This window comes from Manis pentadactyla, chromosome 12 (assembly GCF_030020395.1).
Source record: "Manis pentadactyla isolate mManPen7 chromosome 12, mManPen7.hap1, whole genome shotgun sequence".
NCBI lineage: Eukaryota > Metazoa > Chordata > Mammalia > Pholidota > Manidae > Manis > Manis pentadactyla.
In genome coordinates, this window is record NC_080030.1 from 71,094,124 (window position 1) to 71,111,759 (window position 17,636).

The 17,636-nt window shown below is 35.3% G+C and overlaps 1 protein-coding gene across 1 annotated transcript in view; it reads left to right on the top strand.

The window, feature by feature from the left end:
- CEP85L (centrosomal protein 85 like) overlaps nucleotides 1–17,636 on the top strand; it is a 173,083-nt gene that overhangs the window by 98,577 nt on the left and 56,870 nt on the right. Inside the window, exon 4 of the mRNA XM_036925048.2 lies at nucleotides 6,756–6,877. Coding sequence (XP_036780943.1) covers nucleotides 6,756–6,877 — 122 coding nt within the window. The remainder of the gene's footprint in view (nucleotides 1–6,755; nucleotides 6,878–17,636) is intronic.

A 17,636-nucleotide genomic window follows, 5' to 3' on the forward strand; every position in this document is an offset into this window, starting at 1 on the left:
TTGTAGAAACAGAGATTCAGGAACACATTGTACATTTTTATATATCAATTATGTCTGTGTAAAGCTAGGGAATAAAGAACAATGAGGAATTCTTGTGGTGATGCCAGCAAATGGAATAATGGTTATTTTTTTGTTGACCTTGAGTTGTGCAACCTTGCTAAAGTCACTTATTCTAGTACTTTTCTTTTTATTAGTATATTAATGTGTTGCGTAGATTTTCGAATGTTAAATTCAACTTGTATTCCTGGGGTAATTATTATCCTATCCATATCTTTATGTCTGGATTTGATTTGATTTAATTTTCTTGAGTTTTTTTTTTTTTTTTATCTGTGTTTATGAGGGACGATGGTCTACGATTCTCTTTTTCCTACTATGTTATCTGGTCAGTGTTGACCTCATCAAATGAGTAGGGAAATGTTCCCTTTTCTGAATTTGTTTAAGATTGGTGTTAATTCTTTAAACATTTGGTAGAACTCTATAGTGAAACTATTCGGCTGTAGAGATGTCTTTTTCAGGAGTTTCTTTTTTTTTAACTACAGATTCACTCTAATAGTTATAGAGCTATTCAAACTATTTCATTTTGGATGAATTTTGATTATTTCTTTTTGAGAAGTTGGTTCATTTCATCCAGGTTGTTTAATTTATATGTTTAGAGTTGTTCCCAATAATTCCCTTATTGCCCTTTTAATATAGTCTCTATAGTGATATCCTGTTTCTTTTCTGATATTGGTAATTTACATCTTCTCCCTTTTTTCTTTCCCAGTCTAGCTAGAGGTTTTTCAATATTATTGAACCTCTGAAAAGAAGTAGCTTTTTTCCCCCATTGATTTTTCTCAATTTTTCTGTTTTAAACTTAGTTGATTTCTGTTCTTAGCCTTATTTTCTTCCATCTGCTTGCTTTGGGGTATATTTTCTAGTTTCTAAAGATGAAAGTTTGGATTATTGATTTGAGACATTTCCTCTTTTCTAATATAACTATTTAGTGCTATAGATTCCCATTTCAGTACTGCTTTAGCTGCATCTCACATATTTTGATAAATTTTCAATTTCATTCTGTCAAAATCTCTGTACTATTAGAAGAATGTTGTTTAGTTTCAGTAATACCAAAAAATACTAGTATTGTTTCAATTTGAATTTCTGGATCCATTACAATGTGTATTATTGTTTTAAATATGATTGATTTATAACATACTTTATTATTATTTAAGCCCTACCTTACTATCTTCCTCAAAAATTTTCTTCCTTTACTATTTTATCTTATCTTTAAATTTAGGTAGAAACTAGTTGTAAAATCAGTGCCTCGTGTAAGGTACAGACTTAGTTTTTTCAAATCTCTCCTATAATTTTTCAGATAGTTTAGCTCAAAAGTTAATTTTGATAAATGTTATTTTCTCAGGAAGATGTACATTTCGTCTAAAATTATAGATTTATTGATATTCTATATCACAATACAATTTTAGTGTTCCTTGAATAACAAATTTTAAATAGTCTCATATGCATACACACACATTTCTGTGGACATACAGACATATATGGGATGGGGAGATAGGGAGTATCTCTTGAAACTATTCAATTTGGATGTTAGGAAAGCAGCTATAGACAATATGAAAAGAAAGAACATGGTTGTGTTTCAGTAAAACTTTATATATGGACCCTGATTTTTAAAATTTCATATAGTTTCCATGTATCATAAAAATATTTTTATTTTGATTATTTTTAACCATTTAAAAATATAAAATCCATTTTCAGTTTGCAGGCTATACAAAAACATGGTGAAGTGAATTTGCCAACTTCTGTTCTGATCTTTCTATTTCAGAAAGATGTACTAAAGTTTTCACTCTGTGGATTAATTGGTTTCTCCATTTGTTTCATAGTTCATATTTTTATTTTTTGTGTGTATATACCTGTGTAACCATCACCCAGATCAATCTATTAAACATTCCCACTAATATTTACCCGCTTCACCTGTTTCACCTATATCCATCTCACCATGGCAATCACCAGTCTATTCTCTGTGTTTGAGTTTATTTGTTTTTATTCATTCATTTGTTTTGTTTTTTAGATTCTACATATAAGTGAAATCATCCAGTGTTTATCTTTTTCTGTTTGATTTATTTCACTTAGCATAATACCCTCTAGGTCCATCCATGCTGCTGCAAATGGCAAGATTTCATTCTTTTATAAGGCTGAGTAATATTTCATTGTATTCATGTACCACATCTTTTTTTATCCATTCATCTATTAATGCACATATAGGTTGCTGCTTCTCAATTTATTTTTAATAGTTTTTTTTCATATGAGATATGCTATAATATTAATCAAATGTATATTTGTGACTATTTTATCTTCTTGGTAAATATTACCTTTTCCAATATAAAAGTTTCTCATTTTCATTTAATGCATCTGTTTTTTTTTTTATTTTGGTCTGGATTTTATGATATCCAAGAATGATATTGTCACTTGTGATACTGTGTTGTTCATGATAGCCAGTATTATGCAAGAGCATAGTTTGCAAACCACAATAACTCCTGCTCCACAGTAAAAAAGAAAATATTTTTATATTGAGTTTAATTTTCAATAACTTTTAATGAGAAGGTTTTAATAAAATTGCTCTTGGGTATCTTCCTTTTGCCACATATGTTAATGTTCCAAAGCTAAGATATTGCTATCTAGAGCAGTAAATTGTGCATTTATGTAAACTCAGGATTTCTATTTTGTCATTGTCAGAGGGAAAATACTACCCCCAAACCCCATCTGCTTTTGGGTAGTGCTTGGAACCTAGTTGATAATTGTTACTACTAAGAGTTTGTAAGGTCTCTTTAGCCTACCAAATGTGTAGAGAGAAGACAAATTCTATTTTATAAATAAGGAGAAGAGACTTTTAACATTTTCTGACAGGTTAAATTGGCAATTTTTTAACAATAACCTCTGTGAGATTACAATGTAGAAATGTGAGGAAGAACCAATTTGAACATAATCAGATTCCCTTCTTATTCCCAGCTCTGTGTTAGAATTCAAAGGATAAATAATACTGAGGTGTTCATACTGCTTTTTGTCCACATCTAGTGCTAAACAGTCTGATATTTCTATCAGATTCTCTTTTAGTCTCTTCCAGCCTCAAGACTGGAGCCTGAACTGCTGTAAATTATAATGAAAATAAATTTTCATCAATTCTTCCTTTTCTGTATATCTTTAGTAGTGCAGCATTGTCTATCTTGTATGCAAAATCAGTAAGGTACAGTGGCTGCCTTGTTATTTGAGCCTTCACAAAATGATTTAAAAAAAATCTTGGTAGGTACCTTGCATTCTATTACTTCATTTACTATAACATTGACTAGGGCCTTACTATAAAACCCTTAGAAATTAAAAAAATATCTCTGATTGTCACTTTTAGGGACAGGCAGATATAAACAGTCCACTTTAAAGTCCACCTGCAGCATTTGGTTGTGTGTCAGGTTTCATTCTCTTATTTAAACCACTTTTATGAATCAGGGTTGGAGTTTAAGAAGGAAGACTATCAGGCTGCTGATTTGTTAATTTGTATATTACATCTTTTTAAAATTGAGGTATAATTGACATTTAACATTATATTAGTTTCAGGTGTACAGCATGATTTGCTGTTTGAATACAGTGCGTAATGATCACCACTGTAAGTCTATTTGTCTGTCACCATACTTAGTTACAAGACCATCTGTCACCATACTTAGTTACAATTCTTTTTTCTTTGGTGAGTACTTTTAAGATTTATTCTCAGCAACTTTCAAATGTTATTGCATCTTACTTACAGGGAAAGACTTCCTTTTTCTTTATTCCTGTTTGTTCAGTTTCATAGCTTACTATTTGTTTCTTTTCTAAAGGGTTTAGATCAAGGGAGCTACAAATCAGAAGAATAAATTGTCATATTTCATCTTAGATATATTCATGGAAGTATCTGGCAAGTACTTTAGTGGTCCATCCTGCGAATTGTTCAAGTGCTGTAAACCAAGTAGTAGTATTTACGTTTCTCTTGCAAACCTGGTTTTCCTTCTGTTTACCTCCTCTTTCTTGATGCCAAGAAGTGTTCTGAAACAAGAAGAGACTTTTCTTTAGGAAATTGTCAGTCACAGGAAAACAATTTAGTGGATGGCTTATGAAAAGCAGAATAGCTAATGCCTTCTTGAGAAGATCATCTACTGCTTAAGTACCTGGCTTACCGAAGTAGGGCCAAGATGTATAAAGTACACATATCTTCAGATATTATGGTATAGGTCATTCCTGAAGTGTGATAAAAAATGAGGAACCTTTTTCAGATCTTTGAAAGAGGAGGGCATAGATCTTTATGCTACCTTGGAAGTTTTTTGTTAGGCATGATAACAATATATAAAATATATACAAAAACCAATATTTTAAATATATAAATAATTTGATATATTTAATATATAACTCAGTATATAAATAAAATATGTATTCACTATTAGTCTCCAAACAAGTGAAATATTTAGTATTATAAATTGTTGCACAAATGGTTCACAAAATCAATCTGGTAACCTCCAAATCTTATGTTGAGATTTGGAACTGTTGATATGGTCTCTTGTTTTGCTTAGCTTCTACTAGTTTTAATGAATTCCTTTTTGAGCTACAACTTCAAAAAATAAATTTTTTTTCAAATGAATTACCCATTAAATTGGTAGTTATTAAGTAACTTGGAGCTGCAGTAAGTGGAGACTTTCTCTTCACATCCACAATACTGTTAACGGTGCTGAATCCTCTTTTAGCTTCTAAGAGCAATTACTTAAAAAAAATTTTATACTTCTGATAAAATTTGAAATACCTTAGTTAATTAGGCCACAGTAGTAGTAGTATAACAGTGGGTGCTTAAGACTATGTGCTCTTTTTGGGGGTTTGCCTGTTTTGAATCCTAGCTTTACTAACTAAATAGAAGCTGGTAGATAGTGTTGAGATGTGAGGATTTGAGGGGGGGGATGACTAATGAAGGAGCCACCCAATCAGAAAGGATGCTATTTGTGGATGGAACATCCAGAAAGCCCTTTTTATGCCAGGAAGTAACTCTTATTTGTTGGATGATGGGGAGTTCTGCAGAGTGGAGAAGGCATTCAGGAGGTTTGGGGAGCAGCTAGTTAACCGCAATGAAAGTACTTCAGTATTACAACTAACATGTCTGCACTGGTGCATATTGGCTGAATATCAGCCTTTGCCTAACATCAGAGTTGTATGTTAGGCAAGGGAAAAATGAAATTCAGAGGCAGGATTGCCAGCTAACCTGCCCCTACAACTCTGTGTGTCACTTACACTCCAAATATCTGACCATCTGACAATGTTAAGTCCCCTGTTATCACTTGGTATCCTTACAAGTCTGTTCATCTTGTCCTGACTTTCTCCTGCCTGAATCATCCTCTCCTAGTATTACTTGACAATCATCTTAATTTAAAGGATTAATTTAGGACTAGCTGATGTCACACAGTTAGTGGTTTATTCAGAAGCAGGTCTTGTCAACATCTTTGGAAAACAAAGAATAAATATATCACATTTAAATCTCCTAAAGTTGTTTTGTGTTTGTATAGTACCATATAGCCTGCCAAAGAATTTATGTTCCTATTTGATTTACCAGTTGTAGTTTCTTAGAGCTACCCATAACAAAGGACACAAACCCAGTAGCCTAAACAATGGAAGTATATTGTCTCACAGTTCTGGAGGTTAGAAGTTCAAAATGAAGGTGTTGGCAGACTTGGTTCCTTCCAAAGAAGAAGAATCTGTTTCTAGGCTGGGTTTCTAGTGGTTTACCGGCAATCTTTTGTGCAACTTATAGATGCAGCATGCTGATCTCTGCATTCATCTTCGCATGGTGTTTTCTCTCTATCTCTTCATGTAGTCTTCCCTCTGTGCATGTCTTTGTTCAGATTTCCCCTTTACGTAGGATACCAGTCATATTGAATTAATTCCTATCCTAAGGACTTCATCTTGACTATATTTGCAAACACCCTATTTCCAAATAAATTTACCTTCTAAGGCACTGGGCATTAGGACTTCAGCTTATCTTTTTGAGGGGATACATTTCAACCCATAACACCTAGTACTAAGTTTTCTTTTCTGTTTCAGTCATAGGTATTTGAGGATATCTGCCATATTGGTTATTGGTTTTTATTGTTTTGTTTTAAATACCTGAAATTTTTCTTAAATTCTAAGCAGATTTTTTTCTAAATGATATGGTTTCACTAGAGACCAGTAATCATCCAGATTATCTGCTTAGTAGTCATATTTTCTATGGATATATTTACTACTTTGTGAAAACACTTGCTTTTGAAATTTTAATATAATTAAATGATGGGATGAATGACAATTTGAAATCTGCATGCTACAGATACCATTTTAATTTTCTTGTGGAAACCCTTTGGTAATATTTGTCTAGTCTAGCCATGGTACATTCTTTAACTATACTCCTTCCTTAGGCAGTGATTAATCTTATTTTCAGGAAGCTTCCACAGGTAATCATATCAAGATTTTTTGTATAGTATTAAAATAAGCCAGATTAAATGTTCTATTGCCACCAGTTCTTCATTAGACTTAGACTTTTACTTTGGAACTTCCTTGAGATTCTTCAAGTTATGTTATGTTCACAAGTGTGATCTCAGATAGTGTTTTAAAAAATCAAAGGAGAGTTTGGTTTTTTAATGAAAATCATTGGGAAAATATTAGAGGATACATAAATATTCCCTTTATACTTTTAGATTACTAATAGTGTAAACATGTTTATGCAGGTATTGACTGGATCATCTCATCAAAGTTATTCACCTTCTGGCTATCAGGATTTCAGTAAGTGGGAATCAGTGCTGAAAATAAAAGAAGGACTACTAAGGCAGAAAGAAATTGTAATTGATCGGTGAGTCTATTTTTTAAAAATTATTTCTTCAGGCACATAGAAATATAGATTAATGAATACCATTGTATCCACTACTTAGAGTTTAAGAAATAGAACCTTACAAATACATTGATATTTCATGTTTATTCTTTCCTGATACCAGTCCCTTTAAGAACCACTTTAAGAACTGAAATTTGGATGGTCAGTCTGTCTGCCTGTTTTCAATCATCCTTCCATTTTCATTAGAGTAACCCATTATTTGGAAACTCCTCTGCTTTTTCTTTGTTCATATAACAAGTTAGCTGCAAAGCTAATGAACTATCAAAGCTGAAAGGCACAGAGTCTTTGTGTTTTGCACTTGGGGACTATCAAATTGGAAAGCTACTTTAAAGTACTAATTACTTTAATACAGGTTAGATCTGAAGGCAAAGAAACTATGAAAATCATGAATGTTTAAAATAAAATAACTTAGAGACAACAATTTTGGAAATTTAGGGGGACATTGAAAAAATGTATTTTTATGTACCGAAACTCAAAAAAATCTTTTATACTTAATAGCTTCCTGATTATTTTTGAGCAATAAATATTAATATTACTCAACTATATTATCTATGATGTATATTGGTTCTATATTATTTATGTATGTTTTTGGGATAATTAAACATGAGGGTATAATGGTAATTGGGAAATAGTTTGAGGAGGCATTTTTTATTAATGCCAATTACTACTTATTTTCATGGGTTTATATGGGATTAAGTAGTAGACATTTAGCCTTAAAATTAAATCCTAAGTCAATCTTCAAATATATTTAATAGTTGAAATTTCAAAAGATTTTTCTTAGAAATTCATCAGTATTAAGTAAGATCTACTGGAATATAAACAAGAACATAGAAATCTGAACTTTCTTGTTCTATCCACTATGTTTCCAGCATCTTGAATAGAGCCTAGCACAGAGTATATGCTTATTAATGCTTGCTACTTCCATATTTGATAAATGAATGAAGACTGTAAAAGATAGTTTTGATTTTATGAAAAAGTTATTTAAAAATATTAGATATTTGTTGTACAAATGAATTTTATATATGAGTAATTACAGATAACTAGAGATATCTCCATCACTATACATACTTGAAATTAATACTTTTTTAAACAGACCAAAATTCAGACTTAAATATGAATGTACTTTCCTTCAAGCAATCAGAATCATTTGGCTTTTATCACTTTTTTGAACAACATTGTAATTACCAGTCCATTTAGGTATACATTAATAGGTGCCTTGGTCCATCCGGGATGCTATAGCAAAATACCATAGCCTTGGTGGCATAGACACAATAGAAATTTATTTCTCCCAGATCTGGAGGATGGGAAGAAGAGGATCAAGGCACTAGCAAAGTTATTTATCTGGTGAGAGACAACTTCCTGGTTCTTGCTATAACTCACATGGTGAAAGGGGCAAGGGAGCTTGCTGGGACCTCTTTTATAAAGGCACTGATCTCAGTCATGAGGGCTTACTTCTCACCACCTAATCATCTCCCAAAGGCCATGATATTGGCCATTAAGATTTAATATATGGAGGGGGGTGGGGCCAACATGGCAGCGTGAGTAGGACAGTGGGACTCTCCTCCCAACAACATATATATTTTTGAAAATACAACAAATACAACTAATCCTAAAAGAGAGACCAGAAGACACAGGACAATAGCCAGACTACATCCACACGTGCGAGAGCCCAGCGCCTGGTGAAAGGGGTAAGATACAACCCCCGGCCCAGCGGGACCTGAGCACACCTCCCCCCAGCTCCCGGCGGGAGGGAGACGGAGCCCAGGACTGCTAAACACCCAGCCCCAGCCACCTGCACCAGCGCGCAGACACAGTGCATGCGTGGAGGGCTGGAAACTAGGGAAATAGGGCAGCAAGACCTCTGAGCGGGTGCCGAAGCTGATGCCCCTCTGACAAAGAAAAGCAAATGCTTTTTGAAAGTCTTAAAGGGACAGGGACTTAACAGCTAGACGGAAACAACACAGGTCACAGCCCAGTGGCTGGAAATTACAGGGAAAACCAGGCGCACTAAACCCCTGGGCAACAGCTCTGAGACCCCTCACGGAGGTAAACAGCCAAACAGCACCCCCCATCCATTACCCCTCTGGGCGCTGTGAAAGCACAGAAACAGCCTAAGGCAAACCACGCCCAAAGAAAGGGAGATCGTCCATATCGGCCGGGCAAGACACAAAGACCCAGCCTACACGCAATTACCCAACACAAGCCACTAGGGGTCACAGTTGTCCCAGTAAAGAAAGGCCAGTAGCAAGTGAAAAAGTTTGGCCCTCCCAGCTGACAGTCAATAGCACCTGCCAACATGAAAAGGCAAAAAAATATGATCCAGACAAGACTAACCCAGACAGCTTCGGCATCTGCTACATCTTCCCCTGAGAAGGAACCTGGGGAGATAGATTTAACCAGTCTTCCTGAAAAAGAATTCAAAACAAAAGTCATAACCATGCTGATGGACTTGCAGAGAAATATGCAAGAACTAAGGAAGGAGAATACAGAAATAAAACAAGCTCTGGAAGGACTTCAAAACAGAATGGACCAGATGCAAGAGACGATTAATGGACTAGGAAACAGAGAACAGGAACGCAGAGAAGCTGATGCAGAGAGAGATAAAAGGATCTCCAGGAATGAAAGAATTTTAACAGAGCTGAGTGACCAATTGAAACGAAACAATATCCGCAATATAGGGGTACCAGAAGAAGAAAAGAGAGAAAAAGGGATAGAAAGTGTCTTTGAAGAATAATTGCCGAAAACTTCCCCAAACTAGGGGAGGAAATGGCCTCTCAGACCACAGAGGTACACAGAACTCCCATGACAAGGGATCCAAGGAGGGCAACACCAAGACACATAATAATTAAAATAGCAAAGATCAAAGACAAGAACAAAGTATTAAAGGTAGCCAGAGACAAAAAAAAGGTTACCTACAAAGGAAAACCCATCAGGCTATCATCAGACTTCTCACCAGAAACCTTACAGGCCAGAAGAGAATGGCGTGATATATTTAATGCAATGAAACAGAAGAGCCTTGAACCAAGGATACTGTATCCAGCATGATGATCATTTAAATATGAAGGAGGGATTAAACAATTTCCCCACAAGCAAAAGTTGAGGGAATTTGTCTCCCACAAACCACCTCTACAGGGCATCCTACAGGGACTGCTCTAGATGGGAGCACTCCTAAAAAGCACAGAACAAAACACCCAACATATGAAGAAGGGAGGAGGAGGAAAAAGAAGGGAGAGAAATAAAGAATCATCAGACCCTGTACAGAACTAAAGGAGGAAATAGAATGCAATGCATTCATTCTAGGAGACTTCAACACACCACTCACTCCAAAGGACAGATCCACTAGACAGAAAATAAGTAAGGACACAGAGGCACTGAACAACACACTAGAACAGATGGACCTAATAGACATCTACAGAACTCTACATCCAAAAGCAACAGGATAGACATTCTTCTCAAGTGCACATGGAACATTCTCCAGAATAGACCACATACTAGGCCACAAAAAGAGCCTCAGTAAATTCCAAAAGATTGAAATCCTACCAACCCACTTTTCAGACCACAAAGGCATAAAACTAGAAATAAACTGTACAAAGAAAGCAAAAAGGCTCACAAACACGCTCCTAAATAATCAATGGATCAATGACAAAATCAAAATGGAGATCCAGCAATATATGGAAACAAACAACAATAACACTAAGCCCCAACTTCTGTGGGACACAGCAAAAGCAGTCTTAAGAGGAAAGTATATAGCAATCCAAGCATATTTAAAAAAGGAAGAACAATCTAATGTCACAATTATCGAAATTGGGAAAAGAAGAACAAATGAGGCCTAAGGTCAGCAGAAGGAGGGACATAATAAAGATCAGAGAAGAAATAAATAAAATTGAGAAGAATAAAACAATAGAGAAAATCAATGAAACCAAGAGCTTGTTCTTTGAAGAAATAAACAAAATAGATAAGCCTCTAGTCAGACTTATTAAGAGAAAAATAGAATCAACACACATCAACAGAATCCAAAATGAGAAAGGAATCATCACAATGGACCCCACAGAAATACAAAGAATTATTAGAGACTACTATGAAAGCCTATACGCAAACAAGCTGGAAAACCTAGAAGAAATGGACAAATTCCTAGAAAAATACAACCTTCCAAGACTGACCAAGGAAGAAACACAAAATCTAAGCAAACCAATTACCGGCAAAGAAATTGAAGTGGTAATAAAAAAAACCACCTAAGAACAATAGCTGCGGGACAAATGGATTTACCTCAGAATTTTATCAGACATACAGAGAAGATATAATACCCATTCTCCTTAACGTTTTCCAAGAAATAGAAGAGGAGGGAATACTCTCAAACTCATTCTATGAAGCCAAGATCAACCAAATACTAAAACCACGCAAAGACCCCACACAAATAGAGAATTACAGACCAATATCCCTGATGAACGTAGATGCAAAAATACTCAACAAAATATTAGCAAACCGAATTCAAAAATACATCAAGAGAATCATACACCATGATCAAGAGGGATTCATCCCAGGGATGCAAGGATGGTACAACATTCAAAAATCCATCAACATCATCCACCACCAACAAAAAGAAAGACAAAAACCACATGATCATCTCCATAGATGCTGAAAAAGCATTCGACAAAATTCAACATCCATTCATGATAAAAACTCTCAGCAAAATGGGAATAGAGGGCAAGTACCTCAACATAATAAAGGCCATCTATGATAAACCCACAGCCAACATTATATTGAACAGCGAGAAGCTGAAAGCATTTCCTCTGAGATCGGGAACTAGACAGGGATGCCCACTCTCTCCACTGTTATTTAACATAGTACTGGAGGTCCTAGCCATGGCAATCATACAAAACAAAAAAATACAAGGAATCCAGATTGGTAAAGAAGAAGTTAAACTGTCACTATTTGCAGTTGACATGATACTGTACATAAAAAACCCTAAAGACTCCACCCCAAAACTCCTAGAACTGATATCGGAATACAGCAGTGTTGCAGGATAGAAAATCAACACACAGAAATCTGTGACTTTCCTATACACTAACAATGAACCAACAGAAAGAGAAATCAGGAAAACAACTCCATTCACAATTGCATCAAAAAAAATAAAATACCTAGGAATAAACCTAACCAAAGAAGTGAAAGACTTATACTCTGAAAACTACAAGTCACTCTTAAGAGAAATTAAAGGGGACACTAACAGATGGAAACTCATCCCATGCTTGTGGCTAGGAAGAATTAATATCATCAAAATGGCCATCCTGCCCAAAGCAATATACAGATTTGGTGCAATCCCTATGAAACTACCAGCAACATTCTTCAATGAACTGGAACAAATAATTCAAAAATTCATATGGAAACACCCAAGACCCCGAATAGCCAAAGCAATCCTGAGAAAGAAGAATAAAGTAGGGGGGATCTCACTCCCCAACTTCAAGCTCTAGTATAAAGCCATAGTAATAAAGACAATTTGGTACTGGCACAAGAACAGAGCCACAGACCAATGGAGCAGACTAGAGAATCCAGGCATTAACCCAGGCCTATATGGTCAATTAATATTTGATAAAGGAGCCATGGACATACAATGGCAAAATGACAGTCTCTTCAACAGATGATGCTGGCAAAACTGGACAGCTACATGTAGGAGAATGAAACTGGACCACTGTCTAACCCCATATACAAAAGTAAACTCAAAATGGATCAAAGACCTGAATGTAAGTCATGAAACCATTAAACTCTTGGAAAAAAACATAGGCAGAAACCTCTTAGACATAAACATGAGTGACCTCTTCTTGAACATATCTCCCCGGGCAAGGAAAACAACAGCAAAAATGAACAAGTGGGACTATATTAAGCTGAAAAGCTTCTGTACAGCAAAAGACACCATCAATAGAACAAAAAGGAACCCTACAGAATGGGAGAATATATTTGAAAATGAAAATGACAGATCCGATAAAGGCTTGATGTCCAGAATACATAAAGAGCTCACACGCCTCAACAAACAAAAAACAAATAACCTAATTAAAAAATGGGCAGAGGAACTGAACAGACAGTTCTCCAAAAAAGAAATACAGATGGCCAACAGACACATGAAAAGATGCTCCACATCGCTAATTATCAGAGAAATGCAAATTAAAACTACAATGAGGTATCACCTCACACCAGTAAGGATGGCTGCCATCCAAAAGACAAACAACAACAAATGCTGGCGAGGCAGTGGAGAAAGGGGAACCCTCTTACACTGCTGGTGGGAATGTAAATTAGTTCAACCATTGTGGAAAGCAGTATGGAGGTACATCAAAATGCTCAAAACAGACTTACCATTTGACCCAGGAATTGCACTCCTAGGAATTTACCCTAAGAATGCAGCAATCAAGTTTGAGAAAGACCAATGCACCCCTATGTTTATCGCAGCACTATTTATAATAGCCAAGAATTGGAAGCAACCTAAATGTCCATCAATAGATGAATGGATAAAGAAGATGTGGTACATATACACAATGGAATACTACTCAGCCATAAGAAAAGGGCAAATCCTACCATTTGCAGCAACATGGATGGAGCTGGAGGGTATTATGCTCAGTGAAACAAGCCAAGCGGAGAAAGAGAAATACCAAATGATTTCACTCATCTGTGGAGTATAAGAACAAAGGAAAAACTGAAGGAACAAAACAGCAGCAGAATCACAGAACTCAAGAATGGACTAACAGGTACCAAAGGGAAAGGGACTGGGGAGGATGGGTGGGTATGGAGGGATGGGGGGGGAGAAGAAGTGGGGTATTAAGATTAGCATGCATTGGGGGTTGGGAGAAAGGGGAGGGCTGTACAACACAGAGAAGACAAGTAGTGATTCTACAACATTTTGCTATGCTGATGGACAGTGACTGTAAAGGGGTTTATAGGGGGGACCTGGTATAGGGGAGAGCCTAGTAAACATAATATTCATCATGTAAGTGTAGATTAATGATAACAAAACAAAACAAAACAAAAAGCAGTTCCTGAGTGGTGACCTCCAATGAGTTCTACACAATGGTATAAAGGGCATATAAAAGTGTAGGCAAAGGGTCTGTTTGTGTTATACAGAGGTTCAAAGCCTAATTTGGCTACCCTGAAAATAAACTAAGATACGATATGAAAAAGAACTTCCAACATCAGCACTCTCTGGAAGACTCATGCCAGAAGATGATCATCAAAAAACCCCAGCAAAGATCCACGCACTGCTACAGGTGTAGATGCACTCATCCCACCAGTTCCTGGACTTGCCATGGGAATGAAGAAGGAGATATCTAAGCTGGCCTGTGCATACAGTAAAACAACAAATTTGACTGGGTCTATACTGTTGGAACTCAACCAAGAATTAGGAGAAGTGCAAATTGTAGCACTCCAAAATCTTACAACTACAGACTATTTACTGTTAAAAGAACATAAGGGATGTGAACAGTCCCCAGGAATGGGTTGTTTTAATTTGTCTGATTTCTCTCAGACTGTTCAAGTTCAGTTGGACAATATCCACCATATCATAGATAAGTTTTCACAAATGCCTAAGGTGCCTAACTGGTTTTCTTGGTTTCACTGGAGATGGCTGGTAATTACAGGTATGCTTTGTTTATGTAACTGTACTCCTATTATGTTAATGTGTGTGTGCAATTTAATTAGTAGTTTAAAACCTATACATGCTGAAGTTACTCTACAAGAAGATATGTGAAAGAAATAATCAGTTGTCCCATGTTTTCTGCTGCCTGCTACTTCTATAGCTTTTCTTCTTCCTTCCTAATTACAACCCTTAAATAGAATTCGTGCCTCATATCGAATTTACCGAGTATCATAATTCTTCTAAGTGGTAAATACCTCAAGACAAATGCTGGGCATAGAAGCCACAGGGGATAAATATGCGAAGAAATGAAAAGCTAACCTTTTCAAACAATAAGGCTTCTCTCTCACTTACTAATTATACATTTCCCTGTATGGCCCCGGAGATGACTGTTTAGCCAGAGATGGGTAAGATTCCTCAAGGGAGGAACAACCTAAGATAGGCACAGTCGCAGGGGGGCCATCAGGTGAGAAATTGGAGATCAACAGAGGTGAGGCTTAGAGCCTCACCCCCCCTGTTCTGAGAGAAATCTTCTGCATACGAGGATTTTTTATTGCCCTTGTCTAGCTTGGATTAACACATAGTCTACAGGCACACACCTGATCATCTACATTTGCTCTCTTACAACACTAAACTATGTTTTCTACCTTTATCTTGTATCTACCTACCACTTCAGCATTTTATTAAAAATAATAATAAAGAGAGAAATGTGGTATCCACATATAAATCAAGTATAAAAATCAAATGAATATTCATATTTGAACTGACTGTTTATAGTTCATAATGCATGAGCAAAACCGAAAGTTTCTGTGATGACTGCCCTTGCAGTATTCACCATGTAACTTACTCAGTATGTAAGAATTTGTTCTCCATGTAAGAACTTGTTCGTTATGCTTCAGAAGATTGGAGACTGACGAAAATTAGGCTTGGGGTGGATTAATGATTGTGCATTGAGCATTGACTTCCCTATACAGAATTTTATTGTTGTTAACAACCATTTGATCAATAAATATGAGAGATGCCCTCACAAAAAAAAAAAAAAAAAAAAAAGTACACACTTCCATTTGTAAAATAAATAAGTAACCGGAATGTAATGCATAGCATAAGGAATATAGTCCAAAAAAAAAAAAAATAGAGCATCAACCTCTTCAGGTCATCTCAAAGTAATTTAAAATAGAGTTACTTTTAGCAAGAAATAGCTGTGGCATTCCATTTACAAAAAAGATTGACTTGTAATTTTTATAAATTTCATACCTCACATGTCAAGTATTTGTTAGAGTCTAAAATTTTCAATAGGGAAATTATATTTCTAATATTTAATTGTTGATTAGTAACATTTTTTGAGTTTTAGCACTATTAGTGCTGTTAATATTCATACATGTTTTTTTAAAACAATTTGGCAATAAAGTTAAAAATCTTGTGTTTGTATTCTTTAAAAAAAAATAGATTTAATATATGAATTTGGGGTTGGGAGACACACACATTCACTATATGGCATTAGGAATGCAAATAACTATTGACATAATCTATTAAAAATGTATTTCTCAAATTTTTTGTATTGTATCATATTAAGGAAATAATCCTAAATAATTCAGGTTGCTCAGTTGGCCATTTCTTCATCTAGTTCTTCAACTAGTTTCATTCATGCATTCAATTCATGTAGCTGTGTTTTTAGGTAACAGCTGGCTGACCTAGGATAGGCTCAACCGGATTCTTTGCTTCAGGTAGTCTCTTATCTTCCAGCAGGCTCACCTGGGTTGTACCTATGGTGGCTGGGTGGAATTCAAGGAGAAAATGAAACATGCAAGGTCTCTTGAGGTTTAGGCCTGATGAGAACTGGCTCAGCATCACTTCCACTACATTCTTATTGGTCACAGGCCAGGAGACTTTACTTTTGGGCAATAGGAACAGCAAAATCACATTGTAAAGGAACATAAATAATAGAGGGAGGGAAATAATTGTGAGTGGTTTTGTAAACAGTCCATCACAGTATCTTAAATAATCTCTGATTTTTTTTACAAGTTTATTATGAAAATTTTGGTAATCAACATATTTGCTATTGTACAAAACAGAAGAAAAAGTAACTTGTTTCTAAAGCAACATAACTAGCATTTAAAAGTAAAAATATTCATATGTAAAATCTCTGTAATGTGTAGTGTTAAAAATTACCATATTCACTTACAGTGTGAAATCTGAAAAACAAAACTAACAAAGAAATAAAACAGAAATACACTCACAAAGACAAAGACTTTTGGTTACTATGGTTAGGGGGAAGTTCAGGTGAAATAAGTGAAGGTGATTAAAAGAAGTACAAACTTCCAATAATAAATTAGTCATAGGGATGGGAGTACATCATAGGGAATATAGCCAATATTATTATAATATCTTTGTATGGTGACAGATGGTAGCTACACTTATTGTGGTGAATATTTAGTATTGTATGTAATTGTCCAATCACTATGTTTTTCATCAGAAGCCAATATAATATTGTATATCAACTATATTTCAATAATAATGTTAAAAATTAGAACCGATCTATAGCATAACTTTTTCCGGGAACTAGATTAGACTAAGGAATGGCCTTTAAAATGGCAATAACACATACAGAGGCTATTTCAGAGAAACAGTTGACAGGATTTGTTGTCCAACTGGATGGAACTGAGAGTAAAGATCTGACCTTTCAATTTTGCAGTATGGTATGATTAATGATACCTGGATATTGTGTCTGAAAATATCACATTAGCCACAACTGTGTGAGAAGAATGTGGTTTTTTTTTTTTACAATGTATATGACTTCTATAGTTGTAGCCTCTGGATAATTACATCAAATCAAATATTCCTAAATGTGCCCCATCGCAGGAGAAAAAATATTTAACTTTAAACAACAACTCAAAAAATAAAAAAAAGAAAGTCTTGTTTCTGATTCTTTATATTTTACCTTTTGCATATTGATCTACTTATCTTCCTGGCTACAGCAGTTTTACCTCTTAAAAATGATATTTTTTTGAAGATGACTTTGAGGCAATTCCCTTTGTACACCTTAGTTTTAGAGCATGAGGATTAAGTGAATGAATGTACATAAAAAGCACTACTGCTACCTGGTGC